Source organism: Callionymus lyra, chromosome 1 (assembly GCF_982586985.1).
Source record: "Callionymus lyra chromosome 1, fCalLyr1.hap1.1, whole genome shotgun sequence".
NCBI lineage: Eukaryota > Metazoa > Chordata > Actinopteri > Syngnathiformes > Callionymidae > Callionymus > Callionymus lyra.
In genome coordinates this window covers 28,997,920-29,012,915 of record NC_141818.1, presented here as the reverse complement: position 1 = coordinate 29,012,915, position 14,996 = coordinate 28,997,920, and the positions used below count along the sequence as shown (strand labels likewise).

The 14,996-nt window shown below is 34.7% G+C and overlaps 5 protein-coding genes across 8 annotated transcripts; all 5 read right to left on the bottom strand.

Moving 5' to 3' along the window:
• Positions 1-236: 236 nt before the first annotated feature.
• On the bottom strand, positions 237-1,165 carry LOC148088792 (interleukin-8-like). The gene is made up of 4 exons (XM_087779703.1): positions 983-1,165; positions 772-904; positions 606-692; positions 237-526 (listed from the first exon to the last, which is right to left on the bottom strand). Exons 1-4 carry the CDS (start codon positions 1,044-1,046, stop codon positions 514-516), a joined length of 297 nt encoding a protein of 98 aa, XP_087635829.1. The 5' UTR covers positions 1,047-1,165; the 3' UTR covers positions 237-513.
• Positions 1,166-4,513: 3,348 nt separating this feature from the next.
• Positions 4,514-5,441, bottom strand: LOC148088791 (interleukin-8-like). The gene is made up of 4 exons (XM_087779599.1): positions 5,259-5,441; positions 5,048-5,180; positions 4,882-4,968; positions 4,514-4,786 (listed from the first exon to the last, which is right to left on the bottom strand). The coding sequence occupies exons 1-4, from the start codon at positions 5,320-5,322 to the stop codon at positions 4,774-4,776; spliced, it is 297 nt and encodes a 98-aa protein (XP_087635725.1). The 5' UTR covers positions 5,323-5,441; the 3' UTR covers positions 4,514-4,773.
• A 3,349-nt stretch (positions 5,442-8,790) lies between these two features.
• LOC148088790 (interleukin-8-like) lies at positions 8,791-9,707 on the bottom strand. 2 transcript variants are annotated; one of them, XM_087799989.1, is made up of 4 exons: positions 9,536-9,707; positions 9,325-9,457; positions 9,159-9,245; positions 8,791-9,063 (listed from the first exon to the last, which is right to left on the bottom strand). In XM_087799989.1, the coding sequence occupies exons 1-4, from the start codon at positions 9,597-9,599 to the stop codon at positions 9,051-9,053; spliced, it is 297 nt and encodes a 98-aa protein (XP_087656115.1). In that variant the 5' UTR covers positions 9,600-9,707; the 3' UTR covers positions 8,791-9,050. The 2 variants fall into 2 exon arrangements, with proteins under 2 accessions (XP_087656115.1, XP_087656124.1); XM_087799998.1 differs by lacking the exon at positions 8,791-9,063 and having other exon boundaries at positions 9,155-9,245.
• Positions 9,708-11,206: 1,499 nt separating this feature from the next.
• LOC148088789 (interleukin-8-like) lies at positions 11,207-12,096 on the bottom strand. 2 transcript variants are annotated; one of them, XM_087799981.1, is made up of 4 exons: positions 11,935-12,096; positions 11,723-11,855; positions 11,562-11,648; positions 11,207-11,462 (listed from the first exon to the last, which is right to left on the bottom strand). In XM_087799981.1, the coding sequence occupies exons 1-4, from the start codon at positions 11,999-12,001 to the stop codon at positions 11,450-11,452; spliced, it is 300 nt and encodes a 99-aa protein (XP_087656107.1). In that variant the 5' UTR covers positions 12,002-12,096; the 3' UTR covers positions 11,207-11,449. The 2 variants fall into 2 exon arrangements, with proteins under 2 accessions (XP_087656107.1, XP_087656108.1); XM_087799982.1 differs by lacking the exon at positions 11,207-11,462 and having other exon boundaries at positions 11,558-11,648.
• Positions 12,097-14,152: 2,056 nt separating this feature from the next.
• Positions 14,153-14,996, bottom strand: LOC148088788 (interleukin-8-like). 2 transcript variants are annotated; one of them, XM_087799979.1, is made up of 4 exons: positions 14,834-14,996; positions 14,630-14,762; positions 14,469-14,555; positions 14,153-14,365 (listed from the first exon to the last, which is right to left on the bottom strand). In XM_087799979.1, exons 1-4 carry the CDS (start codon positions 14,898-14,900, stop codon positions 14,353-14,355), a joined length of 300 nt encoding a protein of 99 aa, XP_087656105.1. In that variant the 5' UTR covers positions 14,901-14,996; the 3' UTR covers positions 14,153-14,352. The 2 variants fall into 2 exon arrangements, with proteins under 2 accessions (XP_087656105.1, XP_087656106.1); XM_087799980.1 differs by lacking the exon at positions 14,153-14,365 and having other exon boundaries at positions 14,465-14,555.

Genomic DNA, 14,996 nt, shown 5'->3' with positions numbered 1-14,996 from the left:
GTGTATATATACAGTACAGGGCATTTTTTGGAGACACCTAAAAGGCTCATTGTTTTGCAATTATTAAAGTAATGATGGTAACTTTTTTCTCTTGATTTAGTCGATTTGCTTCTTGTTGTCAGCTATATTTCAACACAAGGGAGGTGTGTCTGAATACAAGAGAGTAATCCAGCCATTTTCCTCCAATGAAAATAAAATTGAAAAAAAAAGAAAACAAGTTAGAAAACAAACAGCAATTGATTTAATTTCTTTGATTTATTTGTTTGTTTCAAATATTACAAAATGCATTTAAATAGTCTTACAAAAATAAATATGTTCAACATAAGTTAGACATTTCACTCTCACATACAGAAAATATGAATAAATAAATAACATGTTTGATACAAACATGAGTTAATACTGTTGCCAGGTCACCCTGTGTTTAACAAGTAACAAATCATATTATTAAAATACTTGTTGGTCCTTTTCCAAAGTTCATAAAATCAGTGTTGGGAAGCAGAGGATGTTCTTTGTTCAGCGTTTTCTGCTGTTGAGAAAAAATGTTGATGTTAGAAATGTGATGGCAAAAGAAGATAAATTTATCTGCATTAATGGAGTGAACTTACTTCTCAAGGATTCTTTGGATGACTCTCTTCACCCAGGGAGCTTCAGGGTCCAGACACACTTCATCTCCTGTCTTCTTCAGAGTAGCACTATCAACACCAAGCAAGAGAACTAGTTAGTTCTGAGTCTTGACTTTTCACCTGCTGTGATTCAAGTTTAAAGCCTTACATGATCTCGGTTTCTTCACAGTGAGAGTTAGCAGGGATCAGCTCCACCTTCTCGATGTGGCGGCCGATAGGTTTGCTCTCTGTCTGGATGCAGCGACAGTGCAGCTCCACTCCTAAACTCCGTAAAGTCATTCCTGACAGGAGACACAGGTTGATAAGCATCTATGCTAACAAATAAAAGTGAAAGAGAAGTGATGTAGACATGATCTTACCTTCACTGATGACAAGGAGTGCAAGAAGAACAAACACAGTTGTAGCAAAGTTCCTGCAGATCATCTTCGGTCTTTTAAGTTAATGTGAGTCTTGAGAGATGAAAAAAGTCCTTGAGAAAGTTCTCGAGCTGCTCCAGTTGTGTGAGGTTTTCTCTCGTTGCTCCTCTTGTTCCAGCGACTTCTTGTTGCTGCAGTTTGAATCCTGTAGCAGAGTTCTTCTCCTTATATCTCCTGAAAATGAGTCACTCCCACTGCGAGGTTGCGCAAGTTTGGTATGTCGGCCCCTGAGTGGGAAATTACCCTCTGAGGAGGTTGTCGGTTTGTAAAGCTGTAAATTCTCAAGTGGTTCATATATTTGCAACATTTTTTATTAGTGGGCAAAAAGGTGGTTACTCAAGATCAGCAATGAATGATTAATTGATATTCATCTATTATTCTTATCTGAGAATCTGAAGAATGTTTGATTATATAAAATCAAGAAATTACGACTTGTTAAAGTTGTCATCACGATCATCTCACTTTTCTACACAGCATAGTTAACATCAATAATATCAAAGGTAAAAAAAGTTCACATTAATAGTAAATAATGGTGTGAAGGAGAAGAAACAAGAACAAATAAATCAAACCAAGACACTGCATACTTTAATGAATTTAACAGTAATAAAATGTCAGTCAATGAAATGAACAAAACAAATTCCTTGACTTTAGAACTGTGTTGACTCATGGTAAAAACGAGATTTGCATTGACAAAAACACATTTTACTGACATAGTAACATAAAATATGTTTTAGAATTTATTCATACTTAGTAAGTTCTTAACACTGACGGCAGCGTGAGCAGCACCACATAGAATCCATACACGTGAATGACGAATCCTTCTAAACCTTTTAAAATCCAGATGACACCAGGAGAAAATCTCTTGAATTTTGAGCTTTCGTTGAAAATCTATTCAAAACCTTTTCAGGTTTGCTTTGACAAACGAGCATACAAAAGACAGACAATGTCTTAAAAAAAAATAATCTCCTATGAAGAGGTAATGATACTAAAATCAGAATAAACTGACTTTTTTATAGTTTGAAAAGTTGTTGTTATTTAATGTATCTGATACAAACTCACGTAGGTTTGACCTAAATTATCTTTGTTTATTTGATTACAAAATAAGACTGAAACAATGGTCTGAAAATGTAACTTCTTGAAGAAAGCCCTCCAATCTTTCCCAGAATGCACTGCAACCCTAGTTTAAAACCAACAACAATCAACAATATAGAGTTTCGAAATCTAAACTGGTGTTGCAGGTATCACGGTACAAAGACAAAACACAGGTTGGTGTAATCATGTGGCTCTTAAATATTAGAGAATATAGTTTTGGATACTAAACACCGTTCTTTTTCATACTTAGCAATATTACACATTTCAGCACTAGAAACCATTAAATGGTACAAAGTTGTTTTCGTGATGAAGAGCTTTGAAAATGTAACTCTTCATTGTTGCTACCGGACACTATGCAGCTTATACCTCTTTGATTCATCGTCTCATAGTTATCTCATCTCTTAAAGTGTTCCTTCACCCAAAATTCAAACTCATTTTCCGCTCACCTTCATGTGGACTATGGGTTTGGATTATTTTTGGGGCAGTCTGTTCCTTTTTAGAGTTGTAGTCAAAAATGAATGTCCATTTGAATGAAGCAAATGATGCTCAGTTGCCTTCGTCTTCATCTTGGACGAAGAAGGAGACGAAAACAACTGAGCATCAGTCTCTACTGTGATGTCTGGGAACGAGGCGGACTCAAATGCGGAGTGGAATCAACAATTAACAGGCAAAAACGGAGTTTACACACTTTTATTTAGAGAAAAACTATAACAATATAAGTAAAAGTTCCACGAAGAATTCTCCAGAATCATAAGTGTCCCTATCACAGTCCAAGATAATGTAAAGCGCACCAAAAACCGGGCGGAGAACAAACTAAGAAAGACTAAAAAACAAAGAGAGCGGTGGTCAGGAAAAAACAGACTCACATTAATAAACACAACACAAAGCAGGCACTAGGTGAACTAAGAACAACAAGAAGAGGAAATCCAGAAAGTAAAAAAAGGAGGAGAATACAAACGTGGCATACCATGTAGTTAGGATTATAATCTAGCGCCTGTTGCTGGGACAGGGGTGTCTTTATACTCTCCATTTGATGGATTAATTGCTTGAAGAGCTACAGCTGTTGCAGCAACAGGCGCGGAGGTTCTGAACAAACTCAAACAAGTAGAACAAACAGGAAGTGTAGTCACAATAAAACAACTAGATATGACAGCTTCATTAAAATTGACTGACATTTTTACATATAACTCTAAAAAAGAAGCAGATAACTGTCAATACAATCCCGACCACTAGTCGACATGAGTGTGAGTAGCAAATGAGTGAAGTTTGAATTTTGGGTTAACTAACACTTTCATTATTTTTTTCCCAAATGAATATCTGATCACTTTATAAGTGTGATCAAGCTTGATGCCATTTAACTAGCTTCTTGGTTTGTTAGGGTCATTGGGTTTGTCTTCAGATTTCGAAATTACGTAGAAATACAACAATTCTCTATATATGAATCTTTGTCTTGTGGAGGAAGTACTTGGTTTGTTAGTTTGATCCTTTCTTGTCATGAGCTTGGGGATCTGAGCAAAATAAAATATGAAACAACTGACTACAATAAATATTTAATACAGGTTGACTAAACTCTTCTTCTACAATTGGAATAGAACTACATTGAGAACAAAGTTTAGGTGTTACAAGCATTTAATCATAATGACATCTTGATGCTTTACTGTTGGAAATTGTCCCTGGTTTGAAATACTTTAGAATTGATTCTATTTTTTGCAGTGATATGAGGTTTTATATGAATTTACAAGGTTTTGAAGGTGTTGTCATTCACTTGTATGGCTTCTCACTGCTGCTGCTCAGTTAAACACATAAAGCTTTTTAAAACATAGCATAAAATCAAAAAAACAAAAAGAATGTAACAATAGTAAAAAAATCATTTATTTTTGATCATTTGACCGCATTTGTTTAAGGGTTAGTTCACCCAGAATTCTAGCTTATTACCGGCTGTACTTCTATAGAAGAGCAGTCTGCAAGTATTTGGATGTTTTTGAGCGTCTTTTCGGATGAAGATGAACCTGAGCACCAGTCATACATTAAAATGGAAAACCTTAAAAAGGAATGGATTGCTCTGAAAATAATCCCAACCCTTTGTCGACACAAGGGTGAGTAGAAAATGAGTGAAGTTTTTGTGTGAACTATCACTTTTAGACAATGGACTTTCATGTGCTCCTTGACAGTGGTATGCACTGTTTTAGGGCTTTTCTAGTTTCTCTTTTAATTACTTATTTCTTAATTTCAAAGAATAGTTTAATTGCATGTTGACCACAGGGTAAAAGTAGCAAATGTTAATGTTGTAGCTTCAAAAATGAGACTGTAGTGGAAAATAATATGACATTGATGGAGCAAAGTTATTAACAACAAATTAAAAGGAAATAAAAATGATAGGTTTCATGTAGTTTTTATTCATTTTCAGTTAATAGTTACAGACCATACATATAAATAGTCATTTATAGTCATAAATACATCAATAAATATGTTCAACTTTCACAGCAATAGAAAAAATCAAGTGTTTCTCACAACAACTTCCACATGATATCACATGACATTAACATTAAATAAACATAATAAATAAATAAAGTGCATCTTCTTATTCAATGTTAATACTTGGCGGAATTTTCTTCAGGTTCCTGGGGAAAGGAAGTCTCCACTCAGCGTCTTCTGCTGTTTAAAGAAAAGAAGTAGAGGTTAAAAATCGAATCTTTCATTTTTAAAATCAATTTCCCTTTTGTTAAATTTCATTAACAAATTCAACTTACTTCTCAAGGATTCTTTGGATGACTCTCTTCACCCAGGGAGCTTCAGGGTCCAGACACACTTCATCTCCTGTCTTCTTCAGAGTAGCACTATCAACACCAAGCAAGAGAACTAGTTAGTTCTGAGTCTTGACTTTTCACCTGCTGTGATTCAAGTTTAAAGCCTTACATGATCTCGGTTTCTTCACAGTGAGAGTTAGCAGGGATCAGCTCCACCTTCTCGATGTGGCGGCCGATAGGTTTGCTCTCTGTCTGGATGCAGCGACAGTGCAGCTCCACTCCTAAACTCCGTAAAGTCATTCCTGACAGGAGACACAGGTTGATAAGCATCTATGCTAACAAATAAAAGTGAAAGAGAAGTGATGTAGACATGATCTTACCTTCACTGATGACAAGGAGTGCAAGAAGAACAAACACAGTTGTAGCAAAGTTCCTGCAGATCATCTTCGGTCTTTTAAGTTAATGTGAGTCTTGAGAGATGAAAAAAGTCCTTGAGAAAGTTCTCGAGCTGCTCCAGTTGTGTGAGGTTTTCTCTCGTTGCTCCTCTTGTTCCAGCGACTTCTTGTTGCTGCAGTTTGAATCCTGTAGCAGAGTTCTTCTCCTTATATCTCCTGAAAATGAGTCACTCCCACTGCGAGGTTGCGCAAGTTTGGTATGTCGGCCCCTGAGTGGGAAATTACCCTCTGAGGAGGTTGTCGGTTTGTAAAGCTGTAAATTCTCAAGTGGTTCATATATTTGCAACATTTTTTATTAGTGGGCAAAAAGGTGGTTACTCAAGATCAGCAATGAATGATTAATTGATATTCATCTATTATTCTTATCTGAGAATCTGAAGAATGTTTGATTATATAAAATCAAGAAATTACGACTTGTTAAAGTTGTCATCACGATCATCTCACTTTTCTACACAGCATAGTTAACATCAATAATATCAAAGGTAAAAAAAGTTCACATTAATAGTAAATAATGGTGTGAAGGAGAAGAAACAAGAACAAATAAATCAAACCAAGACACTGCATACTTTAATGAATTTAACAGTAATAAAATGTCAGTCAATGAAATGAACAAAACAAATTCCTTGACTTTAGAACTGTGTTGACTCATGGTAAAAACGAGATTTGCATTGACAAAAACACATTTTACTGACATAGTAACATAAAATATGTTTTAGAATTTATTCATACTTAGTAAGTTCTTAACACTGACGGCAGCGTGAGCAGCACCACATAGAATCCATACACGTGAATGACGAATCCTTCTAAACCTTTTAAAATCCAGATGACACCAGGAGAAAATCTCTTGAATTTTGAGCTTTCGTTGAAAATCTATTCAAAACCTTTTCAGGTTTGCTTTGACAAACGAGCATACAAAAGACAGACAATGTCTTAAAAAAAAATAATCTCCTATGAAGAGGTAATGATACTAAAATCAGAATAAACTGACTTTTTTATAGTTTGAAAAGTTGTTGTTATTTAATGTATCTGATACAAACTCACGTAGGTTTGACCTAAATTATCTTTGTTTATTTGATTACAAAATAAGACTGAAACAATGGTCTGAAAATGTAACTTCTTGAAGAAAGCCCTCCAATCTTTCCCAGAATGCACTGCAACCCTAGTTTAAAACCAACAACAATCAACAATATAGAGTTTCGAAATCTAAACTGGTGTTGCAGGTATCACGGTACAAAGACAAAACACAGGTTGGTGTAATCATGTGGCTCTTAAATATTAGAGAAAATAGTTTTGGATACTAAACACCGTTCTTTTTCATACTTAGCAATATTACACATTTCAGCACTAGAAACCATTAAATGGTACAAAGTTGTTTTCGTGATGAAGAGCTTTGAAAATGTAACTCTTCATTGTTGCTACCGGACACTATGCAGCTTATACCTCTTTGATTCATCGTCTCATAGTTATCTCATCTCTTAAAGTGTTCCTTCACCCAAAATTCAAACTCATTTTCCGCTCACCTTCATGTGGACTATGGGTTTGGATTATTTTTGGGGCAGTCTGTTCCTTTTTAGAGTTGTAGTCAAAAATGAATGTCCATTTGAATGAAGCAAATGATGCTCAGTTGCCTTCGTCTTCATCTTGGACGAAGAAGGAGACGAAAACAACTGAGCATCAGTCTCTACTGTGATGTCTGGGAACGAGGCGGACTCAAATGCGGAATGGAATCAACAATTAACAGGCAAAAACGGAGTTTACACACTTTTATTTAGAGAAAAACTATAACAATATAAGTAAAAGTTCCACGAAGAATTCTCCAGAATCATAAGTGTCCCTATCACAGTCCAAGATAATGTAAAGCGCACCAAAAACCGGGCGGAGAACAAACTAAGAAAGACTAAAAAACAAAGAGAGCGGTGGTCAGGAAAAAACAGACTCACATTAATAAACACAACACAAAGCAGGCACTAGGTGAACTAAGAACAACAAGAAGAGGAAATCCAGAAAGTAAAAAAAGGAGGAGAATACAAACGTGGCATACCATGTAGTTAGGATTATAATCTAGCGCCTGTTGCTGGGACAGGGGTGTCTTTATACTCTCCATTTGATGGATTAATTGCTTGAAGAGCTACAGCTGTTGCAGCAACAGGCGCGGAGGTTCTGAACAAACTCAAACAAGTAGAACAAAACAGGAAGTGTAGTCACAATAAAACAACTAGATATGACAGCTTCATTAAAATTGACTGACATTTTTACATATAACTCTAAAAAAGAAGCAGATAACTGTCAATACAATCCCGACCACTAGTCGACATGAGTGTGAGTAGCAAATGAGTGAAGTTTGAATTTTGGGTTAACTAACACTTTCATTATTTTTTTCCCAAATGAATATCTGATCACTTTATAAGTGTGATCAAGCTTGATGCCATTTAACTAGCTTCTTGGTTTGTTAGGGTCATTGGGTTTGTCTTCAGATTTCGAAATTACGTAGAAATACAACAATTCTCTATATATGAATCTTTGTCTTGTGGAGGAAGTACTTGGTTTGTTAGTTTGATCCTTTCTTGTCATGAGCTTGGGGATCTGAGCAAAATAAAATATGAAACAACTGACTACAATAAATATTTAATACAGGTTGACTAAACTCTTCTTCTACAATTGGAATAGAACTACATTGAGAACAAAGTTTAGGTGTTACAAGCATTTAATCATAATGACATCTTGATGCTTTACTGTTGGAAATTGTCCCTGGTTTGAAATACTTTAGAATTGATTCTATTTTTTGCAGTGATATGAAGTTTTATATGAATTTACAAGGTTTTGAAGGTGTTGTCATTCACTTGTATGGCTTCTCACTGCTGCTGCTCAGTTAAACACATAAAGCTTTTTAAAACATAGCATAAAATCAAAAAAACAAAAAGAATGTAACAATAGTAAAAAAATCATTTATTTTTGATCATTTGACCGCATTTGTTTAAGGGTTAGTTCACCCAGAATTCTAGCTTATTACCGGCTGTACTTCTATAGAAGAGCAGTCTGCAAGTATTTGGATGTTTTTGAGCGTCTTTTCGGATGAAGATGAACCTGAGCACCAGTCATACATTAAAATGGAAAACCTTAAAAAGGAATGGATTGCTCTGAAAATAATCCCAACCCTTTGTCGACACAAGGGTGAGTAGAAAATGAGTGAAGTTTTTGTGTGAACTATCACTTTTAGACAATGGACTTTCATGTGCTCCTTGACAGTGGTATGCACTGTTTTAGGGCTTTTCTAGTTTCTCTTTTAATTACTTATTTCTTAATTTCAAAGAATAGTTTAATTGCATGTTGACCACAGGGTAAAAGTAGCAAATGTTAATGTTGTAGCTTCAAAAATGAGACTGTAGTGGAAAATAATATGACATTGATGGAGCAAAGTTATTAACAACAAATTAAAAGGAAATAAAAATGATAGGTTTCATGTAGTTTTTATTCATTTTCAGTTAATAGTTACAGACCATACATATAAATAGTCATTTATAGTCATAAATACATCAATAAATATGTTCAACTTTCACAGCAATAGAAAAAATCAAGTGTTTCTCACAACAACTTCCACATGATATCACATGACATTAACATTAAATAAACATAATAAATAAATAAAGTGCATCTTCTTATTCAATGTTAATACTTGGCGGAATTTTCTTCAGGTTCCTGGGGAAAGGAAGTCTCCACTCAGCGTCTTCTGCTGTTTAAAGAAAAGAAGTAGAGGTTAAAAATCGAATCTTTCATTTTTAAAATCAATTTCCCTTTTGTTAAATTTCATTAACAAATTCAACTTACTTCTCAAGGATTCTTTGGATGACTCTCTTCACCCAGGGAGCTTCAGGGTCCAGACACACTTCATCTCCTGTCTTCTTCAGAGTAGCACTATCAACACCAAGCAAGAGAACTAGTTAGTTCTGAGTCTTGACTTTTCACCTGCTGTGATTCAAGTTTAAAGCCTTACATGATCTCGGTTTCTTCACAGTGAGAGTTAGCAGGGATCAGCTCCACCTTCTCGATGTGGCGGCCGATAGGTTTGCTCTCTGTCTGGATGCAGCGACAGTGCAGCTCCACTCCTAAACTCCGTAAAGTCATTCCTGACAGGAGACACAGGTTGATAAGCATCTATGCTAACAAATAAAAGTGAAAGAGAAGTGATGTAGACATGATCTTACCTTCACTGATGACAAGGAGTGCAAGAAGAACAAACACAGTTGTAGCAAAGTTCCTGCAGATCATCTTCGGTCTTTTAAGTTAATGTGAGTCTTGAGAGATGAAAAAAGTCCTTGAGAAAGTTCTCGAGCTGCTCCAGTTGTGTGAGGTTTTCTCTCGTTGCTCGTCTTGTTCCAGCGAAAAATGAGTGAAAATGAGTCACTCCCACTGCGAGGTTGCGCAAGTTTGGATTGTCGGCCCCTGAGTGGGAAATTACCCTCTGAGGAGGTTTGTAAAGCTGTAAATTCTCAAGTGGTTCATATATTTGCAACATTTTTTATTAGTGGGCAAAAAGGTGGTGACTCAACATCAGCAACGAATGATTAAATGATATTCATCTATTACTCTTATCTGAGAATCTAAAGTATGTTTGATTATGTAAAATCAAGAAATGACAACTTTTCGGGATCATTTCACTTTTCTACACAGATCAATAATTAAAAGGTGAAAAATTAAACTATAAAAGTGAATTTAACAGGACTGTTGGTCAATGAAATGAACAAAACAACTTCATTGATTTTGGAATTGTGTTGGTTTATGGTAAAAACTACATCAGTATGTCATCAGGTTAGTGACTTTTCAACTGTAAGACATTTTATGAATAAAAACAACACATTTTGCTGGCAGAGCAACATAAAACTTGTTATTTAATTTACTCAAATTTTGTTCGTTCTTAACACAGAAGGCAGCGCGAAACCAAACAAGTAAATGATTTATCCTTCGAAACCGATTTTAATCCAGACGGAATTACAGAACAGTACCAGGAGTCACTTCAATCCTCAAGCTTTCAATGAATCTATTCACATCTTTTTAATTATGCTGTTGACATATAAACAAACAAACAAAAAACATAATCCTCTTAATGCAGTTTTCTTAATGCAGAGCGTTGAAGTCTCAACTCTTCATGGGGTTGTTGCTAACGGACATTGTGCAGTTTATACCTCTTGTATTCATCGTCTCATAGTTATCTCATTTCTTGATTTCTTTTTTTTCCTGAATAAATATCTGATGACTTTATAAGTGTGATCAAGCTTGATGGCATTAACTGGCTTCTTGGTTTGTTACTTTCTTGTTTTGAACTTTGGGATCTGAGCAAAATAAAAGATGAAACAACTGACTACAATAAATATTTAATATAAAGTTGAATAAACTCTTATTTTGTAATTGGGTAAGAAGCACATTGAAAACCAAGTTCATTGGGTAATAAAATGTAAATAGAAATAAAATACCTCAGAAGTAATTCACTTTTTTATTTAGGAAGGTTCAGAAGGTGTTGTCGTTCACTTGTATTGTTTCTTACTTGTACCGCTCAGGTAATTATTAAATCAAATTACTCCTAATCTAATTAGCTTTCTTGAGACTGTAGTACAAAAAAAGAGTTGTTTTTCTGTCATTCGTGGTAAAGACGTTACTTAATTTTCTCGTGAGAAAACAATACAGAAGTAACACATTCAATGTTTGTTCAAAGTCATGTGACGTGACATTGTCTAGTTTTATGTTTCCTTACTACTTAATATTAAAGAATAATTCAATTGCTGGCCACAGGTAAAATTAGTTCAAAAGAAGACTGTAGTTGAAAATGAAATAGATGGAGGAAAATGAATCACAAAATATTAAAAGAGAGATACAAAGGATAGATTTTTATGTTTTGTTTTTATTCATTTTCAGGAAAAGGTTACAGACCATACATATAAATAGTCATTCAAAGTCATAAATACATAAATAAATATGTTCATCTTAAACAGCGGTGGAAAAATCCATGTTACTCATAACAATATCCATGTGATCACATGACATGAGCATAAATAATAATAAATATAGTGCAATGTTAATACTTCTGGATTTTTTCTTCAGGTTTCCGGGAAAAGGCAGTGAACTTAGCGTCTTTTGCTGTTGACAGAAAAACGTAGGGGTTAAAAATGTAATGTTTCATTTTTAAATCAATTTTTCTTTTACTTTTTTAGTTATTTATTAATAAAGTCAACTTACTTCTCAAGGATTCTTTGGATGACTCTCTTCACCCAGGGAGCTTCAGGGTCCAGACACACTTCATCTCCTGTCTCCTTCAGAGTAGCACTATCAACACCAAGCAAGAGAACTAGTTAGTTCTGAGTCTTGACTTTTCAAGTGATTGAAGTTTAAAGCCTTACATGATCTCGGTTTTGTCACAGTGAGAGTTAGCAGGGATCAGCTCCACCTTCTCGATGTAGCGGCCGATACGTTTGCTCTCTGTCTGGATGCAGCGACAGTGCAGCTCCACTCCTAAACTCCGTAACGTCATTCCTGACAGGAGACACAGGTTGATAAGCATCTATGCTAACAAATAAAAGTGCATGAAAAGTGAGTGTTTAAAAGTTCTTACCTTCACTTAGGGTGATGAATACAAAAAGAACAAGTGCACTTGTTGCGAGGATTCTGCTGCTCATCATTTTTGTCTTTTAGGTTTCAGAGATTTAAAGTTCTTTAGAAACTTCTTCAGCTGTAGCTTGTTTTCAACTTTCTCTACTGCTCTTGTTGCAACTGCTTCTTGTCTCCGCTGTTTGAATACACAACCGGCGACTTCTTTTCCTTATATCTCCTCAAAGTGAGTCACTCCCTGTCAAGGGTTGCGTCAGTTTGGATTGTTAGAGTGGGAAATTTCCCGCTGCAGAGGATGTTCATTTGAAACTCTGTATATTGTTCACACATTCCTAACACATCAGTTTGGTGGTTTAAAAATGGTATTTAGTTAGCCGAACGTTTTTTAGTTATTAAACATTTATTACTCAAATTTAAGTTGATTTGAATAACCCCAATTTTATCGTTTCTAAATATATATATTTTTTAATACTCAACTTTATATAGTTGAGTTTAAAAGTAGGTGTAAATTGGTAAGCGATCTTGCTTTATTGTTACTTTGCTGCAATTAGAAATATGAATGGAGGTAAACTGGGAGCATTGTTGAATTCTAGAAATAAAAAAGTGTAATTATTTTAAAGTTTTTAAAAGTTCCAAACAGTTCGAGGTAAGATCTTTTGTGTGATGTGAGAAATAGGTTAAGACTGAGTGAATAAGACTGAGTTATTAGTAAATCAGTTTAGCTGTTTTTCTTATTTGACAGTGAATGAAAATATGCGACAGCTGTAACTATAGTAGTCGTGTGGCTCTCTAATGTAACTATCAAGTTGACGGTATTTAGTTCATTTTTTATTAGTGGGCAAAAAGGTGGTGACTCAAGATCAGCAATGAATGATTAATTGATATTCATCTATAACTCTTATCTGAGAATCTAAAGTATGTTTGATAATGTAAAATCAAGAAATGACTATTTTTCAAGATCATTTCACTTTTCTACACAGATCAATAATTAAAAGGTGAAAATTAAACCATAAAAGTGAATTTAACAGGACTGTTGGTCAATGAAATGAACAAAACAACTTGATTTTGGAATTGTGTTGGTTTATGGTAAAAACTACATCAGTATGTCATCAGGTCAGTGACTTTAAACAACACATTTTGCTGGCAGAGAAACATAAAACTTGTTATTTAATTTACTCAAATTTTGTTCGTTCTTAACACAGAAGGCAGCGCGAAACCAAACAAGTAAATGATGAATCCTTCGAAACCGATTTTAATCCAGATGGAATTACAGAACAGTACCAGGAGTCACTTCAATCCTCAAGCTTTCAATGAAAATCTATTCACATCCTTTTTAATTATGCTGTTGACATATAAACAAAAAAAACAAAAACATAATCTTCTTAATGCAATTTTCTTAATGCAGAACGTTGAAGTCTCAACTCTTCATGGGGTTGTTGCTAACGGACATTGTGCAGTTTATACCTCTTGTATTCATCGTCTCATAGTTATCTCATTTCTTGATTTCTTTTTTTTCCTGAATAAATATCTGATGACTTAATGAGTGAGATCAAGCTTGATGCCATTAACTGGCTTCTTGGTTTGTTAGGGTCATTGGGTTTGTCTTCAGATCTCGGAACTACCTTGAAATACACTATTCTTTATGAGACTGAATATGAATCTTTGTCTTGTGGAGGAAGTACTTGGTTTGTTTGTTCGATCCTTTCTTGTCATGAACTTTGGGATCTGAGCAAAATAAAAGATGAAACAACTGACTACAATAAATATTTAATACAAAGTTGAATAAACTCTTATTTTGTAATTGGGTAAGAACCACATTGAAAACCAAGTTCATTGGGTAATAAAATGTAAATAGAAATAAAATATCTCAGAAGTGATTCACTTTTTTATTTAGGAAGGTTCAGAAGGTGTTGTCGTTCACTTGTTTTGTTTCTTACTTGTACCGCTCAGGTAATTATTAAATCAAATTACTCCTAATCTAATTAGCTTTCTTGAGACTGTAGTACATAAAAAGAGTTGTTTTTCTTTCATTCGCGGTAAAGACGTTACTTAATTTTTAATATTAAAGAATATTTTTATGGCTGGCCACAGGTAAAATTAGTTCAAAAGAAGACTGTAGTTGAAAATGAAATAGATGGAGGAAAATGAATCACAAAATATTAAAAGAGAGATACAAAGGATAGATTTTTATGTTTTTTTTTATTCATTTTCAGTAAAGAGTTCCAGACCATACATATAAATAGTCATTCAAAGTCATAAATACATCAATAAATATGTTCATCTTAAACAGCGGTGGAGTAATCCATGTTACTCATAACAATATCCACGTGATCACATGACATGAACATAAATAATAATAAATAAAGTACAATGTTAATACTTCTGGGTATTTTCTTCAGGTTTCCGGGAAAAGGCAGTAAACTTAGCGTCTTTTGCTGTTGACACAAAAAAGGTAGGGGTTAAAAATGTAATGTTTCATTTTTTTAAATCAATTTTTCTTTTACTTGTTTAGTTATTTTATTAATAAAGTCAACTTACTTCTCAAGGATTCTTTGGATGACTCTCTTCACCCAGGGAGCTTCAGGGTCCAGACACACTTCATCTCCTGTCTCCTTCAGAGTAGCACTATCAACACCAAGCAAGAGAACTAGTTAGTTCTGAGTCTTGACTTTTCAAGTGATTGAAGTTTAAAGCCTTACATGATCTCGGTTTTGTCACAGTGAGAGTTAGCAGGGATCAGCTCCACCTTCTCGATGTAGCGGCCGATACGTTTGCTCTCTGTCTGGATGCAGCGACAGTGCAGCTCCACTCCTAAACTCCGTAACGTCATTCCTGACAGGAGACACAGGTTGATAAGCATCTATGCTAACAAATAAAAGTGCATGAAAAGTGAGTGTTCTTACCTTCACTTAGGGTGATGAATACAAAAAGAACAAGTGCACTTGTTGCGAGGATTCTGCTGCTCATCATTTTTGTCTTTTAGGTTTCAGAGATTTAAAGTTCTTCAGAAACTTCTTCAGCTGTAGCTTGTTTTCAACTTTCTCTACTGCTCTTGTTGCAACTGCT